This window comes from Carassius auratus, chromosome 6, assembly GCF_003368295.1.
Source record: "Carassius auratus strain Wakin chromosome 6, ASM336829v1, whole genome shotgun sequence".
Classification (NCBI taxonomy): Eukaryota; Metazoa; Chordata; class Actinopteri; order Cypriniformes; family Cyprinidae; genus Carassius; species Carassius auratus.
In genome coordinates this window covers 5,113,797-5,129,745 of record NC_039248.1, presented here as the reverse complement: position 1 = coordinate 5,129,745, position 15,949 = coordinate 5,113,797, and the positions used below count along the sequence as shown (strand labels likewise).

General features: G+C 36.3%; 2 protein-coding genes across 2 annotated transcripts; both read right to left on the bottom strand.

The window, feature by feature from the left end:
* Positions 1–2,904: 2,904 nt before the first annotated feature.
* Positions 2,905–5,293, bottom strand: LOC113091855 (uncharacterized). The gene is made up of 2 exons (XM_026257522.1): positions 5,039–5,293; positions 2,905–4,202 (listed from the first exon to the last, which is right to left on the bottom strand). Exon 2 carries the CDS (start codon positions 4,046–4,048, stop codon positions 3,074–3,076), a length of 975 nt encoding a protein of 324 aa, XP_026113307.1. The 5' UTR covers positions 4,049–4,202; positions 5,039–5,293; the 3' UTR covers positions 2,905–3,073.
* Positions 5,294–10,263: 4,970 nt separating this feature from the next.
* Positions 10,264–13,068, bottom strand: LOC113091843 (early growth response protein 1-like). The gene is made up of 3 exons (XM_026257499.1): positions 12,758–13,068; positions 11,589–12,441; positions 10,264–11,316 (listed from the first exon to the last, which is right to left on the bottom strand). The coding sequence occupies exons 1-3, from the start codon at positions 12,821–12,823 to the stop codon at positions 11,141–11,143; spliced, it is 1,095 nt and encodes a 364-aa protein (XP_026113284.1). The 5' UTR covers positions 12,824–13,068; the 3' UTR covers positions 10,264–11,140.
* Positions 13,069–15,949: the final 2,881 nt, after the last annotated feature.

Sequence of the window (15,949 nt, the reverse complement as noted above, 5' to 3'; positions counted from 1 at the left end):
GGGGACAGAGACATTTTGCAGAATATCACTTGCTCATCAATGGATCCTCTGCAGTGAATGGGTGTCATGTGAAAGGACATAACAGAATGGTTAATGGGAAAATGAAATGTATTGAAAGATGAAACAAATTCATGAAAAAACATTGAAGACTGAATAAAGCAAGTCTTCTAGATTTTGTATGGCCTGAGGGTGAAATTTTACATTTATGGTGAACTTTACCTTTAAGAACCTTTTGACACAGTACGTGTATTTTTACCAGTCGCAAAAATAATCTCAAGCCAGCTGCAGCAATCTTTATAACATGTGCCCACTTAAAGCAACGCTGGAATCTGAAATCCTAGTGAAGTGCTAGGATCAAGAGGGTCACGGTAAGAGACATGTCAGGTTTAGTCCTCTGCCGCCAGCCTGCGTGCTCACCTTCATCTGTCGTGGTGCTGATGGACACTATGCAGACGGGGGGTGTTGGCCTTGAACTTGCACCCCCCCCCACCCCCCGCTTTCTCCCCCATTCACTCACAGCTGCGTCTGCTACAGTTACCTAGGCAACCGTTATGCTGCCTGCCTAGCAACTGGTTTTCCTCCCCCCTCCCTCCTTGCAGATAGAGAGGGGTTGATGAGGGGTGCAGGGAGAGACAAAGAACCCAGTGTGTGTTTATCTAATGTGGATCGTGGAACAGGAAGCAGCATAGGCATCCTCTGTGGGGCTGTATTGTCTGAGCAACCACACTCGCTGGTCCACTAGTAGATCTGAGATCCAAGGGGAGCAGATGTTTATAGTTATGAGTGGGGGCAATATCTGAAATCCTGCCACATCTTCATTCATAAAAGCAGAATGCCCAATAAACATTACACATCAGTGTTTACAAATCAAGACCAGCTTTATATTGTTTATCGGTATGCGTTCATAGTTAAAGTACAGGGGGAAAAAACACATTTTGTTACATCAACAGCCAACCAATACATACATTTAAAAAACATGCTAGTAGGGGGATTATTATAGATTATAGATTGGCATTTTGGCCAGAAGCAACTATTATAATATTTTTATCAGCTGTTTAGACTTTTATTTTGATGGCACCCATTCACTGCAGAGGATCTATTAATGAGCAAATGATGAAATGCGAAATTTCACCAAAACTTGTCTACATCTTAAATAGCCTGACGTTTTAATGTTAAGGTGAACTATTCCTTTAAAAATGTAGACAACAATAACTGTTCATAATAATGTTAATTTTTATTATTAATTGGCGTTTCACTCTTTTCAGATTGACTTTTGAACACAGAGCAGACTTTAAGGTGCTGAGCCTGTAAACCTTTTGTTTCGATCCACTGCTGCTTGCCTGCCTCTTTTTGCATTGCTTGCATGTTTAACGTTCAGCATAAATGTATTTGTGAATCAATAACTTTGTCTCCTGCAGCCTAAAATAGCAACAGAAGTGCTGATGTTGACATTGAACATGTAGCTGCTATAAACTGTCTAGCAGACAGTGAGACTGTGGGGAATCTCTAGAGGAAATAAATTCACACATCTTTCTGCTCTACTACTCACTCCTTGGTACAAGAAAACCATTCCCTGCTAAAAGCAAAAGTTTATTTTGGCTTTGTATGTTGAATTCACACCTCACTATAGAGAATCAATGACTTTCACTCTCACATCTTTAAATAGCCGTTTAGGTGCTGACGCTGCCATTTAAGTTGTTGCTATAATCAGCCAATCTGGGAGCCAAATATACTGTTGCCCTGCAAAGAGCTGCCTGTGATCATCAACTGCTGAGTATATGAATTAAATATTTAAAATGACAAATAAATATTCTATATTTTACTAGGAATATGTTCAGTTCTATTCTGTAAGATGATTAGTTTAAAAAACAATCACTTTTATAAAAATAGTGTTCTTGCAGTGACCCGAGAACATTCTGATGTATTAGTTATCTGAAATCTTCATAAAACCAGTAAATATTATTAGAATTTAAAATTCAGATTTTGTATCTGAATAGATATTGAAATGTAACTGATTCGAATCTTCAGTGCCACATGAGCCTTCAGAAATCAAATATGCTGATTTGCTGCTCAAGAGACAGTTGTGATGCCGAATATTTTTGAGGAATTTTCTGATGAATAAAAAGCTCATAAGAAACAGAATTTATTTAAAATAGAAATGGTTTGATAGATGTCTTTACTGTCATGTTTGATTAGTTTAATGTGTATTTGAATAAAAGTATTCATTTCTTACAGAATCTTTTTCCTTTTTTTTCTTACATTTTTAATGGTACTCTTAGTGTATTATATATGTGTTTAAATTATCTTTAGGCTGACTAAATAATAAAAACACATGGGTTATGATTTGTCTTTGTTCTTAATTTTGAGATAATAGATTCTGGATATTTCATTTCTGAGCAGAACTATATGCAGCGCTTTAAAATATACAATTCATCCTGTTGAGTCTTATAGATGATAAAAGCAGATAGCCCTAAAGAATGTGGGTTTGTAAAGAAATGCACTTTTGCATGTTGTTCTGTTGCTTTTACCACATGTTTTTATCTCACATCTTTTAATATAAGACCTGTTTAAATCAATTGCACTTCCCTTTGTTCCAGGTAAAAAAAATAAATAAATAAAAACTCCACGCTTATTCATGAAACAAGAGCACATATTTGTACCAGATGCGTAAAATGAATGTGAACAAAAAAAAGAAAGAAAAACACTTTGAACCCAAAGTGCATTTAAACAAACTGGCAAACCCAAGAGTTCTCTTCCCAAGCAAAAGCCAAACAGAGGTTTAATGAAAAAATAACAGATACCGAATATAATATTTTTTTATATTTAATTGTCATTTGTGAAGTTTCAGTGTTGCTTAACTTAAACAAAGCACTATACGACACATCAGTAGACACGACAGCAGAGCATTTTACAGCATTTTTTTATTTTATTTCATCCAGCGTGCAGTGGACATTACATTAAATTAAAATTCACTTAAATTGACAGCTGTTCCAGTGAACTTATCTTCTTATACTTGTCTGTTACAATCAGAAAAATGGGCTTCTTTCTTTGAAGACAGGTGGGACAGATGATTTCAGGTCACTTTGGAGAGCTGATGTTGAAACAACAGTTTTTTGAGCTGAGCCACTTCTTCAGTCAATGCACTGATCTGGAATCGAATAGCACTGTGACTGTCTATATTCCTGTCAAATGAAGAGTTATTCTGATGTGCTGTTAAACAAGCTGATGGCACTGTGTGTGTTTGTGGCCTCAATAAAGCCTCTGTAGACTGAGACTGTGACGTATTCTCCACTGGAAGAAGGACTTCAGCATCAGCACCTTCAATTCCACATGGAGTCTTGAATCGCAGTTTATGAGGAAGTCCTTTCATATTGTTCACTTGCCATCCTAATGAATTGGTATCCACTGCTGTTATACCACTTGGCTGGAATTTTTGGATTTGTTTACCTCCAGCATCATCTGAAAGCTCAGGGCTCCCAATGCTTGACCCTCCATGCATGCAGAACCCATAGTTTTGTGCCCCATCCGGACCACCATGCTGTGGGATTGATAATGCGTGAACAAAAGCAGGTTGTAAGTTTGTAGTGGGGCAGTTGTAGGGTACTGCTGTAGATGTTTGGTTATGTGGACCAAAGGAGCAGGTCTGTGCCGGTGAATCTGTGGGATCTTTGATCAAACCGAATTTGAACTTCAGTGCCAGTAGCTCAGCTTTCAGTCGTGCATTGTCTTCAAGAAGAGCCAGAACCTTGCTTTCTACCACCTCGTCACTGATGCGGCGTTTCTCACGCGAACGCCTGGCAGCTTCGTTGTTCTTTTTGCGCTTGTCCCAATAACCTTTGTCTTTTTTCTCAGCAGGGAGACACTCATGTTTGTCATGCAGAGTGATACGGCTGTCCGTCTCAAAGTTTTCTTGGTCTTTCAGACCTTGGGGATGGATAAGAAAAGAGCGGGTCGGCATGCTGCTGGACGTTAATATGGACACTGTTTCTTCTGTGAAGGACATAGTTCCATCCTGACTGACTGGATCAGTTATTTCTTGAGGGTACATCACTCTTTGTTCTGCCAGCTTTTATGTTTTGAGTCTGGGCCTTACTGTATGTTTGAAATCACAAGACAAACTCACAGGTCTTCTAAAATGTTGGCACTCAAAAAAAAAAACCTCTCTGTGTTGCCGTGTTGAAGATCTTTGACTCCCCCTAGTGCTTGAGTGCAGAAATAAAATTAAGGGGTTTATGTAGGCTCACATATTACGTAACTATGAAGCCATTTTAGAAATAAAGGTATACTGTAATACATGTGAAGCCTAAGACATAACTTTAGAAACATTTAAGGATTACTTAAAAACAGAAAGACATGGTAATAGATTATTTAGATTTAAAATTCTAATTAATAATCCAATTCTAGTTTTTGAAAGTTGTGACTTTAAAAGCACGTTTAAATGTCAATAACTAAATAGAAGGAAAACTTTAACAGACTAATATGAAATATTTCATTTCTACCTATTAATTAATTAATTTTTATTTTTAATCAAACGGCTGTGGAATAGTAATGATAGTGTTACTGATAATATATATATATATATATATATATATATATATATATATATATATATATATATATATATATATAAATTAAACAAGTATTAATATAGTTAAAATTTACCTTGAAAAATATAGGCCTATTTGACTACTTTTGAAGTAGGCTAATGGAAATGGTAATATATTTAAAATTCTATCTCTCTCTCTATCTATCTATCTATCTATCTATCTATCTATCTATCTATCTATCTATCTATCTATCTAGTAACCAACTTAAATACAAAGATTGCATTAAAAATAACTTGGGTACGTTTTTTAATAGGTTTTTAAAGGATTTTATTTTGTCAGATATTTTACATCTCTCCCATTTCTATTTTGTTACACCATAACTGTAGCCTAATGTATGCTACTCAATTCCAATTTTTTTTCTTTTTTCATTTGCTGAATGCTTTTGCAAATAGCTACAACGTCAGTCATATGAATTCATCAGATCTGCTTACCTTCCAGTAAAACGCTGAATGGTTCACTTTAAAGTCACCCGCGGTAGCTGCATGGCGGGAGAAAGTAATGCTGCGATATAATCACTGAATGAAACGCTGCACTGCTGGCGTGTTCTTCCTCCGTGTATCGAGCTCGGGCTCGGAGTCAGACGGGGTCTATCTTCACACCTCTGTTCCTCTGAAGGGTTCAGCTCGGGTCGCGAGCACGAGGTCAGCTGGTATCAGCTCTGCGTCAGAGCGACCGACGAACGCAGCAGCAGAGCGCGTCAAAAACAACAACCAAACACGAGCTAAATACAACAGACATATCCGCTTTCAACATGCCACGGTGTTAAGAGCAGCAATATACAAATGTTCAAATGGTGGCTATCTTTTCATTACAGAAATCCTTAAATATTTTGTGTCGTTATTGGTTAAAGCACTTTATGCTGCTATTTTTATGTAATATGTAATAGTCTCTCGCAATGTTTACTTGTGGTTATGTTAATATACTTGGCAATAACAGACAATTGATCTCTTCATGTAATTAGTTTAGATCAAAATAATATTCAGGGTTCAAAACAAATTGTGCTCAATTGACAGCATTTGTGGCGTATTGTTGATTATTTTCGACTTATGTTCTTGAAAAAAAAAGGAGCAGAAATCAAGTTTTCAATTTCAGTGACCAGTTTTGGGGAAGTTAAAATAAAAAACTTGAAGCTTATGCTAAAAATGGTTCCATTAATACTTCTGTTAAAAATGTATAACTTGAAATCTGTTCTTATCATTTTAATGGTTGTTCTAGGGATTTACTCATGTTGTCATGACAACAAAATTATTGGATGTGGATTGGCCTTTTCTTCTGCCGACACCCTCAGATTTTCTTTTTCTTTTTGAAAAAGTACAAATGATCTTGTTCTGACCCTGGAAAATTCCTTCATCTAAAAGTTTATAGCTGATCTTGAATTCTGAATCAATCTAGCCATTTCAAAATCTGTTTCACAGGACAGGTCTGCATTTTTGGTTGTCATAAAAATATTAAATATGCGCTGAAAAAGCCTAACCTGCATTCTTGACTTAATTGTTTTTTATAGATTTCACCTGCAGTCATTCAACATCACTTTTTTATGTTAGAGTCTGTTTTGTTTTGACCAAATGCACCTGCACTTTTGCTAGCCTTGCTGAATGGAGAAAGTGACTTTAAGCTTATGAGCAGCTTTGCACATTTGTCTGATGTGTAATCCTGCAGAGCTCCTTACAGGCCATCCTTTCTGTACAGTACTGGCCAGCCATTAATTTCATAAATTATTTATGACATTATGTAATAGGACATCTCTGGTCTGTGTCTCTGTCCAACACAGGTCCTTGACCTGCAAAAGGTTGAATTGCTAATAAATTAGAAAAATGATTCTTGCTTGTCAAAGGTTTGAAAACATTATGATTGTTTTTAATGATTGTTTCTTAATCTCTTAGGCTCACCAAGGGTGCATTTATTTGTTAAAAAATATATAGAAAAAGATAATATTGTGAATTATTATTACAATTTGAAATACCTATTTTATATTTGATGATGTTTTTAAATTACTATTTCACAATATTCATGTTTGTACTGTATTTTGAGCTCATAAATGCAGCCTTGGTAAGCATGAGACACTTAAAACATTGACAAATCGTATTTTACAGTATTTAGTATTGTATATAGTCTTAGGGCCTGTCTTGTCCCCAGGCAGCCTGAGATGAACATCATAAAGACTCTTTGTAAAGTAGTCCTTCATTGAGTTACTGCTGTAACAAACTGTAACAATGAAACCTTATTTCTCAGTCTTTCAGTCAGACACAACTGTATTACTGTATTTCTTACCTTAAACAACCTTCACCCTTATTTAAAAGATTGTACATACATATGCAACTAATTTAATCATGAATCAGAATATGTTGCCAGAATATGCTACAAAGAAATTATTCATAGAGCAGCATTCTTTTGCTCTTAAAAGCTTATACGGTATGAGGACAAATTAACATTTTTTACTGTTTTAAGAGCCGTTTTATTACTGCAATTCTGCATAAGTAGGAACACATAACTCTGTTATGGCTTGTGACGTCTCTGTTGGATTAAGTACATTAAGGCAGTTGCTTGAGTCTGAGTCACTGAGCCTACGTGCGCAGGCACGCACACACACACACACACACACACACACAGAGCTCTTGAACAGATATCAGGGTGAGCTGAGGACAGAGCGATGTCAACACTTACTCATCTCTCTCTCTCTATCTGGTTTTCAGTGTATGGTATAAATTGTTGTTTTGAAGCCCAGTCTCCTTAGTCTGGACAATCTGCACAAATGCATTTTAGACGGCAAATGCAAAGTAGCAATTAAATGGAAGAGGAACCACTAGTATCCTTTAATATCCACAGTACTACATATGGCTCAATTTACTGTAATAGAATATTGAAAAAAAATCCCTCTTTTGAGATATTCTGAGTGTTAAAACTTTCATGGTTGATTTAAGAAAATCTGCATGATATGCAGCAAAATAAGACTAAAAAAGTGTATGGTAAAAGAGGGGATATTGCAATAATATTATTTCCTCATTTTTTTATGAGACTTCCATGAGACAACTTGTCAACTTGCACTTTTTTTTGTGAGAAGTCACATTTCTTTAGTCTTAGACATGTTCAATTTATAACAGAGGTCCTCAAAAAAAGGAAGAATGATAATAATAATGATTTGGCATATTCGTTTTTACATATCTGATTTCTCCTCATCTATAGGACAATTTACATTGAAAAGCGGCTTATTTATTTATTTAAATGTTGTGTGTGTTTGTACAGGTCAATGCAATCAGTCCATGCATTCAGAAATGAAACACAAACTGGAAACTCAAAATTGGCTCTTTTAAACCAAATGCTTTCATGACTTCACTCTTTTTCCATGTCTTGGCATTACTTTCTTCTGAACAAGAGCCACACATTAAAGATAATGAACCAGTATGCCAAGAACTCCAGCTCATGGCAGGTAGGTCTGTTTGATATCTAAGAAAGGTACAATAATGCCAGGCTTGGATGACATGGTGGTGAATAAATGATTAAATTATTATGCATTCAGATGCTGTAGCAGAACCCTGTTCTTCCTTTCTCCCATCTTTCTCTCTGTCTGCCACTGGGGGTTTATGATCCTTGTTTAATATCATTTTATTCCCAATAATCTTATAAGGCACAGCAATATGCCAGCATATATTGTTCATGTCTAAATTGATGTGCTGTGTGACACAGAGCCGAGGACAAGATGTTTTCTTTTCTTTTTCCTACCATCACAAACTATTAGTTAATATTTCCCCTTGAACGAAATCAAAACATACTAACTAAGAACATATCATAGACATACAGACGTGAAAAGGCATGTATACCTCTTTGAATTCTATTGTTAAATATAAAAGGACAAAACAAATCATCTGGTCCTTAGAGGGCCTTAAAATTAGGAAAATACGACTTTAGATGAACCACAACACATGACATATTACATTTTGTCAATATAAAAAAAATAAAGGATAAAAAAATGAAGCCATGTGTGGAAAAACTAAGTACATGACTCAATAGCTTGTAGAGCTGTGTTAACTTTAATTAACAATAAAGTAACAGCAATAATTTAAAGTAATTGGTTTCTGTATGACTCTATCTCGTATCGAGTCTCGTATCATTGAGGAGGAATTTTGAGCCATACTTCTTTACAACATGGCTTCAGGACATTGAGGTTTACGGGCGTTTGTTTATACACAGCTCTCATTAAAATTTCAGCATTCAGGTCTGGACTTAGACTGGGCCATTTCAACACCTTGATTGTTTTCTTTATCAGCCATTCTGTTGTAGATTTGCTGGTGTGCTTGAGATCATTGTCCTGCTGCGTGACCCAATTCGGCCAAGATTTTGCTGTCAGACAAACGGCCTCACATTTGATTATGCCGAATACCAGATGAGTTTGTGTTCGACTGTGCTCAGGCCCTGCGGTTGCAAAACAAGCCATTATCATCACCCCTCCCTGTATTTACCTACATCTACGACCCACTATAGGACCAGATTTATTGTGTCCTGACACATAATGTACTGTCTTTTTCACATGACTGTATGAGTTAATTAAGAATGTCCTTCGGCGTATTGGAAAGGATGTGTGATGAGATTCAGCAAACTTCTGGAAATTAATTTGTCCCCAGAGTATATTAAGTTAATTAAAACATTTTTTCATTAACAAAACTTCTCTTATCATTATATCCATATACAGTATGTGTTCTTTAAGGGAAAGTTAGCTGTGCAAAATTGCTACATGGTAACGGTCTGCTTTTGCCTCTTAAACGAGTCGAATATCTACTTACCAGACCCACAATGCATTGTGTCCTCAGATGCCTCCTTACAGCAAATTCATGAGTGCATGTGTTACGCGTGTCTGACGCTCAGAACATAACCCAGGCTAATCCCAGACTGCTTAATCTCAGTCGTATCCCCCCAAACAGGTTTAACACCATAAACCTATGGGGCCTTACTATGTGTCTTTTTGAGGATGCACGTCTTGTCAGATTTCTTCCTTTTTGTTTTAGCATTTATATAAACAGTAGTTGCCAAAATTGTTAGAACACTATTTTCACCAGCTAAAAAAATGTCAGTTATTTCTGTCTTTTGCCGTAGTGTGTCAGTAGGAAATGTCAGGTTACATTTCCAAGCAATTATTGTGCTATTAATTGTAATAACTGAAGAATCTTGGAGATTGCCATAAATCCAGAAGAACTTTGGCAATGTTTTCAAGATTCTCTTTAGGAGACCTATCTGCAAAGCTACCTGAAAAACGATGCACTAGTGGATGGTCACACCAAATGCTGGTTTAATTTAGTTAAAGAAATTCAATGATAAAGAAAATCTATTTATTAATGTATTTTTGACATCATCCTCATTTTACAGGTGCCTAAAACTTTTAACAGTACTGTAGCCTTGCAGGAAGATTTCTTGAAGAGTCTTGGAGACGTTGTCACAGATCTTCTGGATTGAGTCTGTCTCAGTTTCTTCAAGTTATTCCAGACTGACTGGAAGATATCGAGAACAGATCTCTGTTTGGAGCTCTGGCTGTTTTCAGACTCATTGTGCAAACAGGACAACTTTATAATTCAGATTTATTCAGTGCACTGGAGCAGTAGATCCACACACACTGTGTTGTGTGTTAGTTTGCCATCTATTGGTTGGAAATAAGACTTACAGAAAGTGCAGAATTGCAGTTGCTTTATTAGTGAATAAGATCATATAAATAGATGATCACATATTCAGTATAACAATAAATGCTTCACAAAAACATTAACATTAGCATGAAAGCCAAAATATATTTATTTTTTCTCTTGATGGTATCCTTTTCTATAAATAGCAATATTAACATCACGCATGAAGACATATGACTTTTGGTAACATTTAAAATGCCAAAGAACTTCCACACAATAAGGACTACAGACAATAAATAAGAAATCAGATTCAGTTGTGTAAAATAATACAATGCTCACCGCTGACCTTAACAGCAACATATATAATTTTTTTTTTACTTTTCTGTTAAAAAAAAATCACACATTAAGCTACATATATTTCTGCATCTCTATGTACATGAGCTAATTCCAATTCATATCCATTAGGAATTTCCTTAAATTACAGCAATGAGAGCGTATCGCACTGCCATGCCAGTTAACTACTTTTCTTTTCTCTTTCTTTATTATTTTTCACAGTAATCCATTTTTGATGGGTGGATTTCAATTAATTGTTTACCGTTTCCTAATTCATACAGTTTAGTTAAAGGGTCCAGATTGGAAATAAGTCTGATGTTTTTACTGAAAGTAAATACAAATTTGGAGCTCTTTATTTTGGTGTGCATTCTATTTATGATTATGATTTTATTTAAAAAAAATTCACCAGCTCATCCCCATTATCATTTTAATGTACAGTATGTACATGTCAGATGTCTATATTTATGTAATAGTGCTTAATGGATTAACAATGTCCAGCACCACACAGGTCCTCTCTAAACCTCTAAAATGCCCTCACAGACTAACCTCAATGTGTGGACGCATTTGCTTGTTGTGTTTTGTTTGTGTTTGGCCTCACGCATGTCTCTTCATGTGTAACGCCAGGTGGTCGGAACGGCTGAAGGCTCGGTGGCAGAGCATGCACTCATATGGCTTCTGTCCCGTGTGTTTTCGGAAGTGTCTCGTCAACTCATCAGAACGGGCGAACTTCCACCCACAACCTTCCCACGTGCAGTGGTACGGCTTTTCACCTGAGGACAACAGACATACAAGAAGGTAAAGACTTGGGGGTGCATTTCTACATGGTCTTATATTTCGCTTTGCTTTCTGTTTTCTAAAAATTATGATGGCAACGTTTTCCACTTTTCAGTATTTTTTACATAGTGGTCTATTCTAGAATCATCTACTTTAGAAAACTGTGCTACTAAAAAGATTTGTTGTTACAAATTTGCAGATTTTGCCATTCTGTAATATTCTGACACTCGACATGGACATATAAAGTGAAAGTGTGTTTTTAGATTACCTGTGTGTGTTCGGAGATGTGCTTTGAGATGAGAGCTCTTGGTGTAAGTCTTTTGGCAGCCTGGGTATTCACAACTGTGAACCGTGGCTTTCCTCTTCAACACCCCTCTCCGCATGCGCTTCCCCTCCAGACCTGCAGGGGGCACTGTGGAGTCGGGCACCATGCTCTGTGTAGACGGATAGTGGCTGGCCGGCTGCCTGTGCACGTAGCTCACTTGCGGTTGGTAGAGTCTGGGCTGCGAGTAGTTTTGGATGAAGTTATAGTGATGGTGTGGAGGAAACACCAGTGCATCCATGGAGATCCCAGACGTCTGGGAAGGGAAGGGTATCAAAGGAGCAGGCTGAGGATAGTGTCCAAGATCCCACGGCTTCATCTTCCCCATGCTGTTTCTCTCATTTTCTCTGTTGCTGTCATTAGCAACAGGGAAACTACTGAACTGATGGGGGGTTTCTGGTTGTGAGAACGATTTTGCCACTTGCTGCTGCTGCTCCAAATATCCTCCATTAAAAAGGTCAGGCAATGAGCAACTTAAAGTAGCTTCGTGAGGAAGCAGCTCAGCCAGAGAACTTGTAATGTTCACTCGGTGTCTGTTTGAGCTGGACTCCTGGACCTGGTAAAGATCAGGACTGTGAACCTGGTCCTGCATCGGCGGCCGCTGGGAAGTGTAGTTTTGAGAGTTGGACCGTTCAGGTGATACACCGCCCCAGTCAGAGAGCAGGAACTCCATATCCCAGCATCCCTCACTGTCATCATGGTTTTCATTTGACAGAAACTGAGAAGGTTTAGAGCTGCCAGTGCTTTGGTTTAGATCCTTGGAGTCCAGATCCAAGAAGCCTTTTTCGAACTTCCAAGCCTTTGGAAACATCGAAAATTTAAAAATGTATGTTGACATTTCTTGATTAACCATTTTGAATTTAGCTATTGAATATGTTATTTCTAAATATGTTAGTTTCTAAACCACGACATCTCCCTTCAGTTTTTTTCTCTTTTAGGGGATTTCTTGGTGAAATGACAATCATATTTGTTATGTAACTAGTCAGCTGTCATAATGTTAGATGATATCACAAGATTAATGCCACTATCAAAATGAACAGTTACAGTTTTAATTACCATAAAAAAACAGTTAATAAACCAAGTTTGGTGAGATAAAATATCTGAAACAAACCTACCTTCATGTTTTCGGAGACGTTGCAGAAGTTTGAAAACGAAGGCAGTACGGCTTGAGTCACAGCCATTCGCTTGGTGCTTTTAGCATTTATTATCGAAATAGCTTTCTAATGTCCCTAAAAGAAGCAAATAAATGCGTCGTCTTATGTATTTGTCCAAAAACAGTGCAATAGGCGAAGGGCAGGAACCCAGAAATTAGTGTTAAAGATATTTACAAAAAAAGTTCACGGTGGCATTAATGCTAGTAACCCTTTCCCTCTCTTTCTTCCCCCCTCTCTTTCTCCCTCTCTTTTTCTCTCTATCAGTGATAAACTTACGTTTAAGACCCCTGACAGTTGTGATTGTGGGTGGAGTTTAAATTTGAGTCCAAAAATTTGAAAGTGGTTCTGAGTCATTGCAGTTTAGCATGTTAAACTCAGCCAAAATAATAGTAGAATGATGCAACGTGGATAAGCACACTTAATGAAATTCTGGTATTACCTATTTTAAATCTTTATCCAAAAATATTCTTTATATGACTTTTCACACTGATATTTGTTCATAAGGGCATTTTAAAACTAAAATGAGAGAAATTAGTTAAAAATATATTAATTATATAATTAAATAATACATATTCATAAAAAAATGAATGCAGTTGTTAATAAATGATACATGCATTATATTAATCAGCCAACAACACAAAATAATGTTGAAATTAAATGTAAATAAATATTTTATTTAAAAATAATTCATACTTTTAATGTATGAAGTACTATAAATCTTTATATGATATGATATAGGAAGGGTTTTAAGGTGTGTTGAACAATATTTGCAAACAGTATCAATGGTTTAAGTGAGCTGAAGTGGAATATACAGTGTCTACATTTGCACTCATGCAGTACATCTCCTGTGAAACACATAAACTCACTTCAGTGTCTGTGTGAGTGTGCGATTCTCAGAAGGCCGGTGTTCAGTAGGTGATTATGTTTTGGAGAGCAGTTATCAGTGTGGTTAGACCGATGACAGGCCTCCTGTCCTGTATGAGATAATAGAGCTCTGGGTCCCTCTCAAGCCTCTTACCCCACAGATAACAGCACATACACACATTTACACCATCAAACATCGCTGCTGCTGAGCTGCCTTTGTTGAAAGCCACTGCACTGACTCATTTGAATGAGAACACAGCATTTTCCTATGCTTTTTCACTGTGCCTGTGGGTCCGTGAGAGCAAAATACACAATCAGACAGGGTAAGGTAACTCAAATGAAGTGCCTAAATAAACACAAGCGGATCTGCAACAACAGAATCTCTTGAAATTAATTTGTAACTTGATGGTTGTATCTAAAAAACAGGGATAGAAGTGGCAAGTCAGCCTTTAGTCATTATGCTTAAACACAGCTGACTTATTTTAATATGATTATTTAGTGTTCATTTCTGTAGGCCAAATTTCATTTACAGTCTTTTTTGTGTATTTATTTTTAATATTTTTAATTTAAGGACACAAATTGATCAAAAGCCTGGCAGTAAAGATAATAATGTTACAAAACGTGAAAATCATGGCTTTTACAAAACATTAAGTTGCAAAACTATTTGCAACATTGATAATAAGAAATGTTTCTTATTGATTTCTGAAGGATCATTTTACACTGAAGACTGTGCCACTAAAGGAGTTCTGGCTGATACTTCAAATGTAATATTTCACAATATTACTTTTTTTTTTATCAAATAAATGGTGAGCAAAAGGGATTTCTTTCAAAAATATAATAAAAAAATTTCTACTAACATTTTCTACTTGAATCTATATAAATCTAGAGATTAATATTTAGGTTGGTAATTCTTGACACTTCTTGAAAGGCCAGTTACTGGGATGCAAAATAAATATAATTGCTAAACGATCAGTTAAGCAATCAGCGAGAGTCTGTTATGAGCCTGATTATTCCTGCAACTAGAGTCTGCGAGCTGATCTGGAGTCACAATGGTTGTGAAAGAAGCAAACAGAACACAAACAAAAGCAATATAATGTCCCTAGGTTATGTGCCTGCTCGCATGCTTTTAGTCTAATCCATTACTCCATATATTCTTTAAAGGTGACATCTCATAAAGTTTATTGAGAGCAAGCCTAGTGTTTTCACTGCTGTGATGATCTATGCAAAGCTAAAATAATATTTCTTTTCTGTCAAAACAAAGTTTAGTATCCTTCCATTTGTGTTATTTCATGTTTTTAAACTACTGGTACTTAACTGATTTTATTTGATATACCGCAGAATATTTTAGAAACTTTCCACAGTGAAAGTTTTCATTTTATATACAAGTTCCCTAAAATAGTTTAATGATATCACATATAATGTTGGCCACATTTATCTATATACCATATAGAAAATCAAACCACTACAGTTCCTCCTAGGAACTCACACGCAGATGTGTGAGTTTTGCACATGAATACATTACACACACACATTTCCTGTCATTTTCATACAGTACTCTTAGCTCACATGTGTAACTCATGGGAGTGTATTTCTGAGTTATGGAGTTATGGCTAGTACATTAAATGTAGAGTGAATTGGACTAAAGTGGGACACTGCCTAATGTGGGACACTTAAAGTTTTGTGTTTGTAGCTCCCCCATAAATACATGAATTCCAGTCAAACTCTAGGTTACCAAAGCTGTGGTGTCATGTGATCAAAATAACATCACCACTCAAACGTACAGTCATAAATGAGGGTGGAGGAATCATCAAACTGGAAGCACCTTGTGTGAAGATCACCCAAAGGTCTGTGACAGAGTTTTGACAAACTTGATATTAAGGAGTATAAATTCATTTTAAACAAAACAATTCTGCTATTTGGCCTTATTTGCTTATTAAATGTTTGTCCATCAAAAAATAGTATATCTTTGTATGTATAAACTATATATTTTAATCAAATTTCCTACTGTCCCACTTTAGGAAATATGGTTTTGAAAACTGGGACAATGTGGGACAGTACTTCAGTCAGTCAAAAATGTTTGGAGGGGCTTGTTTTTTGGGGCAAAAATAATAATTTTCAGGGTTTTAGTGTTGTTATGCAATATAAGAATGCCGTTACTGCAGATGGGATTATAGAGGATAATGGAGCTGTCTTTACATGCAAAGGACTGATTGTTTTTAGAGATGTAATGAGTTTACCTCTTTAGGTTGTTTTTATTCAGGTAGTGTTCAAGGTTTGTGCAAGCTAGCT

Excerpts from the sequence above, each read along its gene's own strand:
- LOC113091843 (XM_026257499.1), bottom strand. The coding sequence starts at position 12,823 with ATGGCTGTGACTCAAGCCGTACTGCCTTCGTTTTCAAACTTCTGCAAC. Across the intron at positions 12,442-12,757 it reads ACGTCTCCGAAAACATGAAG|GCTTGGAAGTTCGAAAAAGG; the intron begins GTAGGTTTGTTT and ends ATGTTTCCAAAG. Across the intron at positions 11,317-11,588 it reads ACATCTCCGAACACACACAG|GTGAAAAGCCGTACCACTGC; the intron begins GTAATCTAAAAA and ends TGTTGTCCTCAG.
- LOC113091855 (XM_026257522.1), bottom strand. The coding sequence starts at position 4,048 with ATGTACCCTCAAGAAATAACTGATCCAGTCAGTCAGGATGGAACTATG.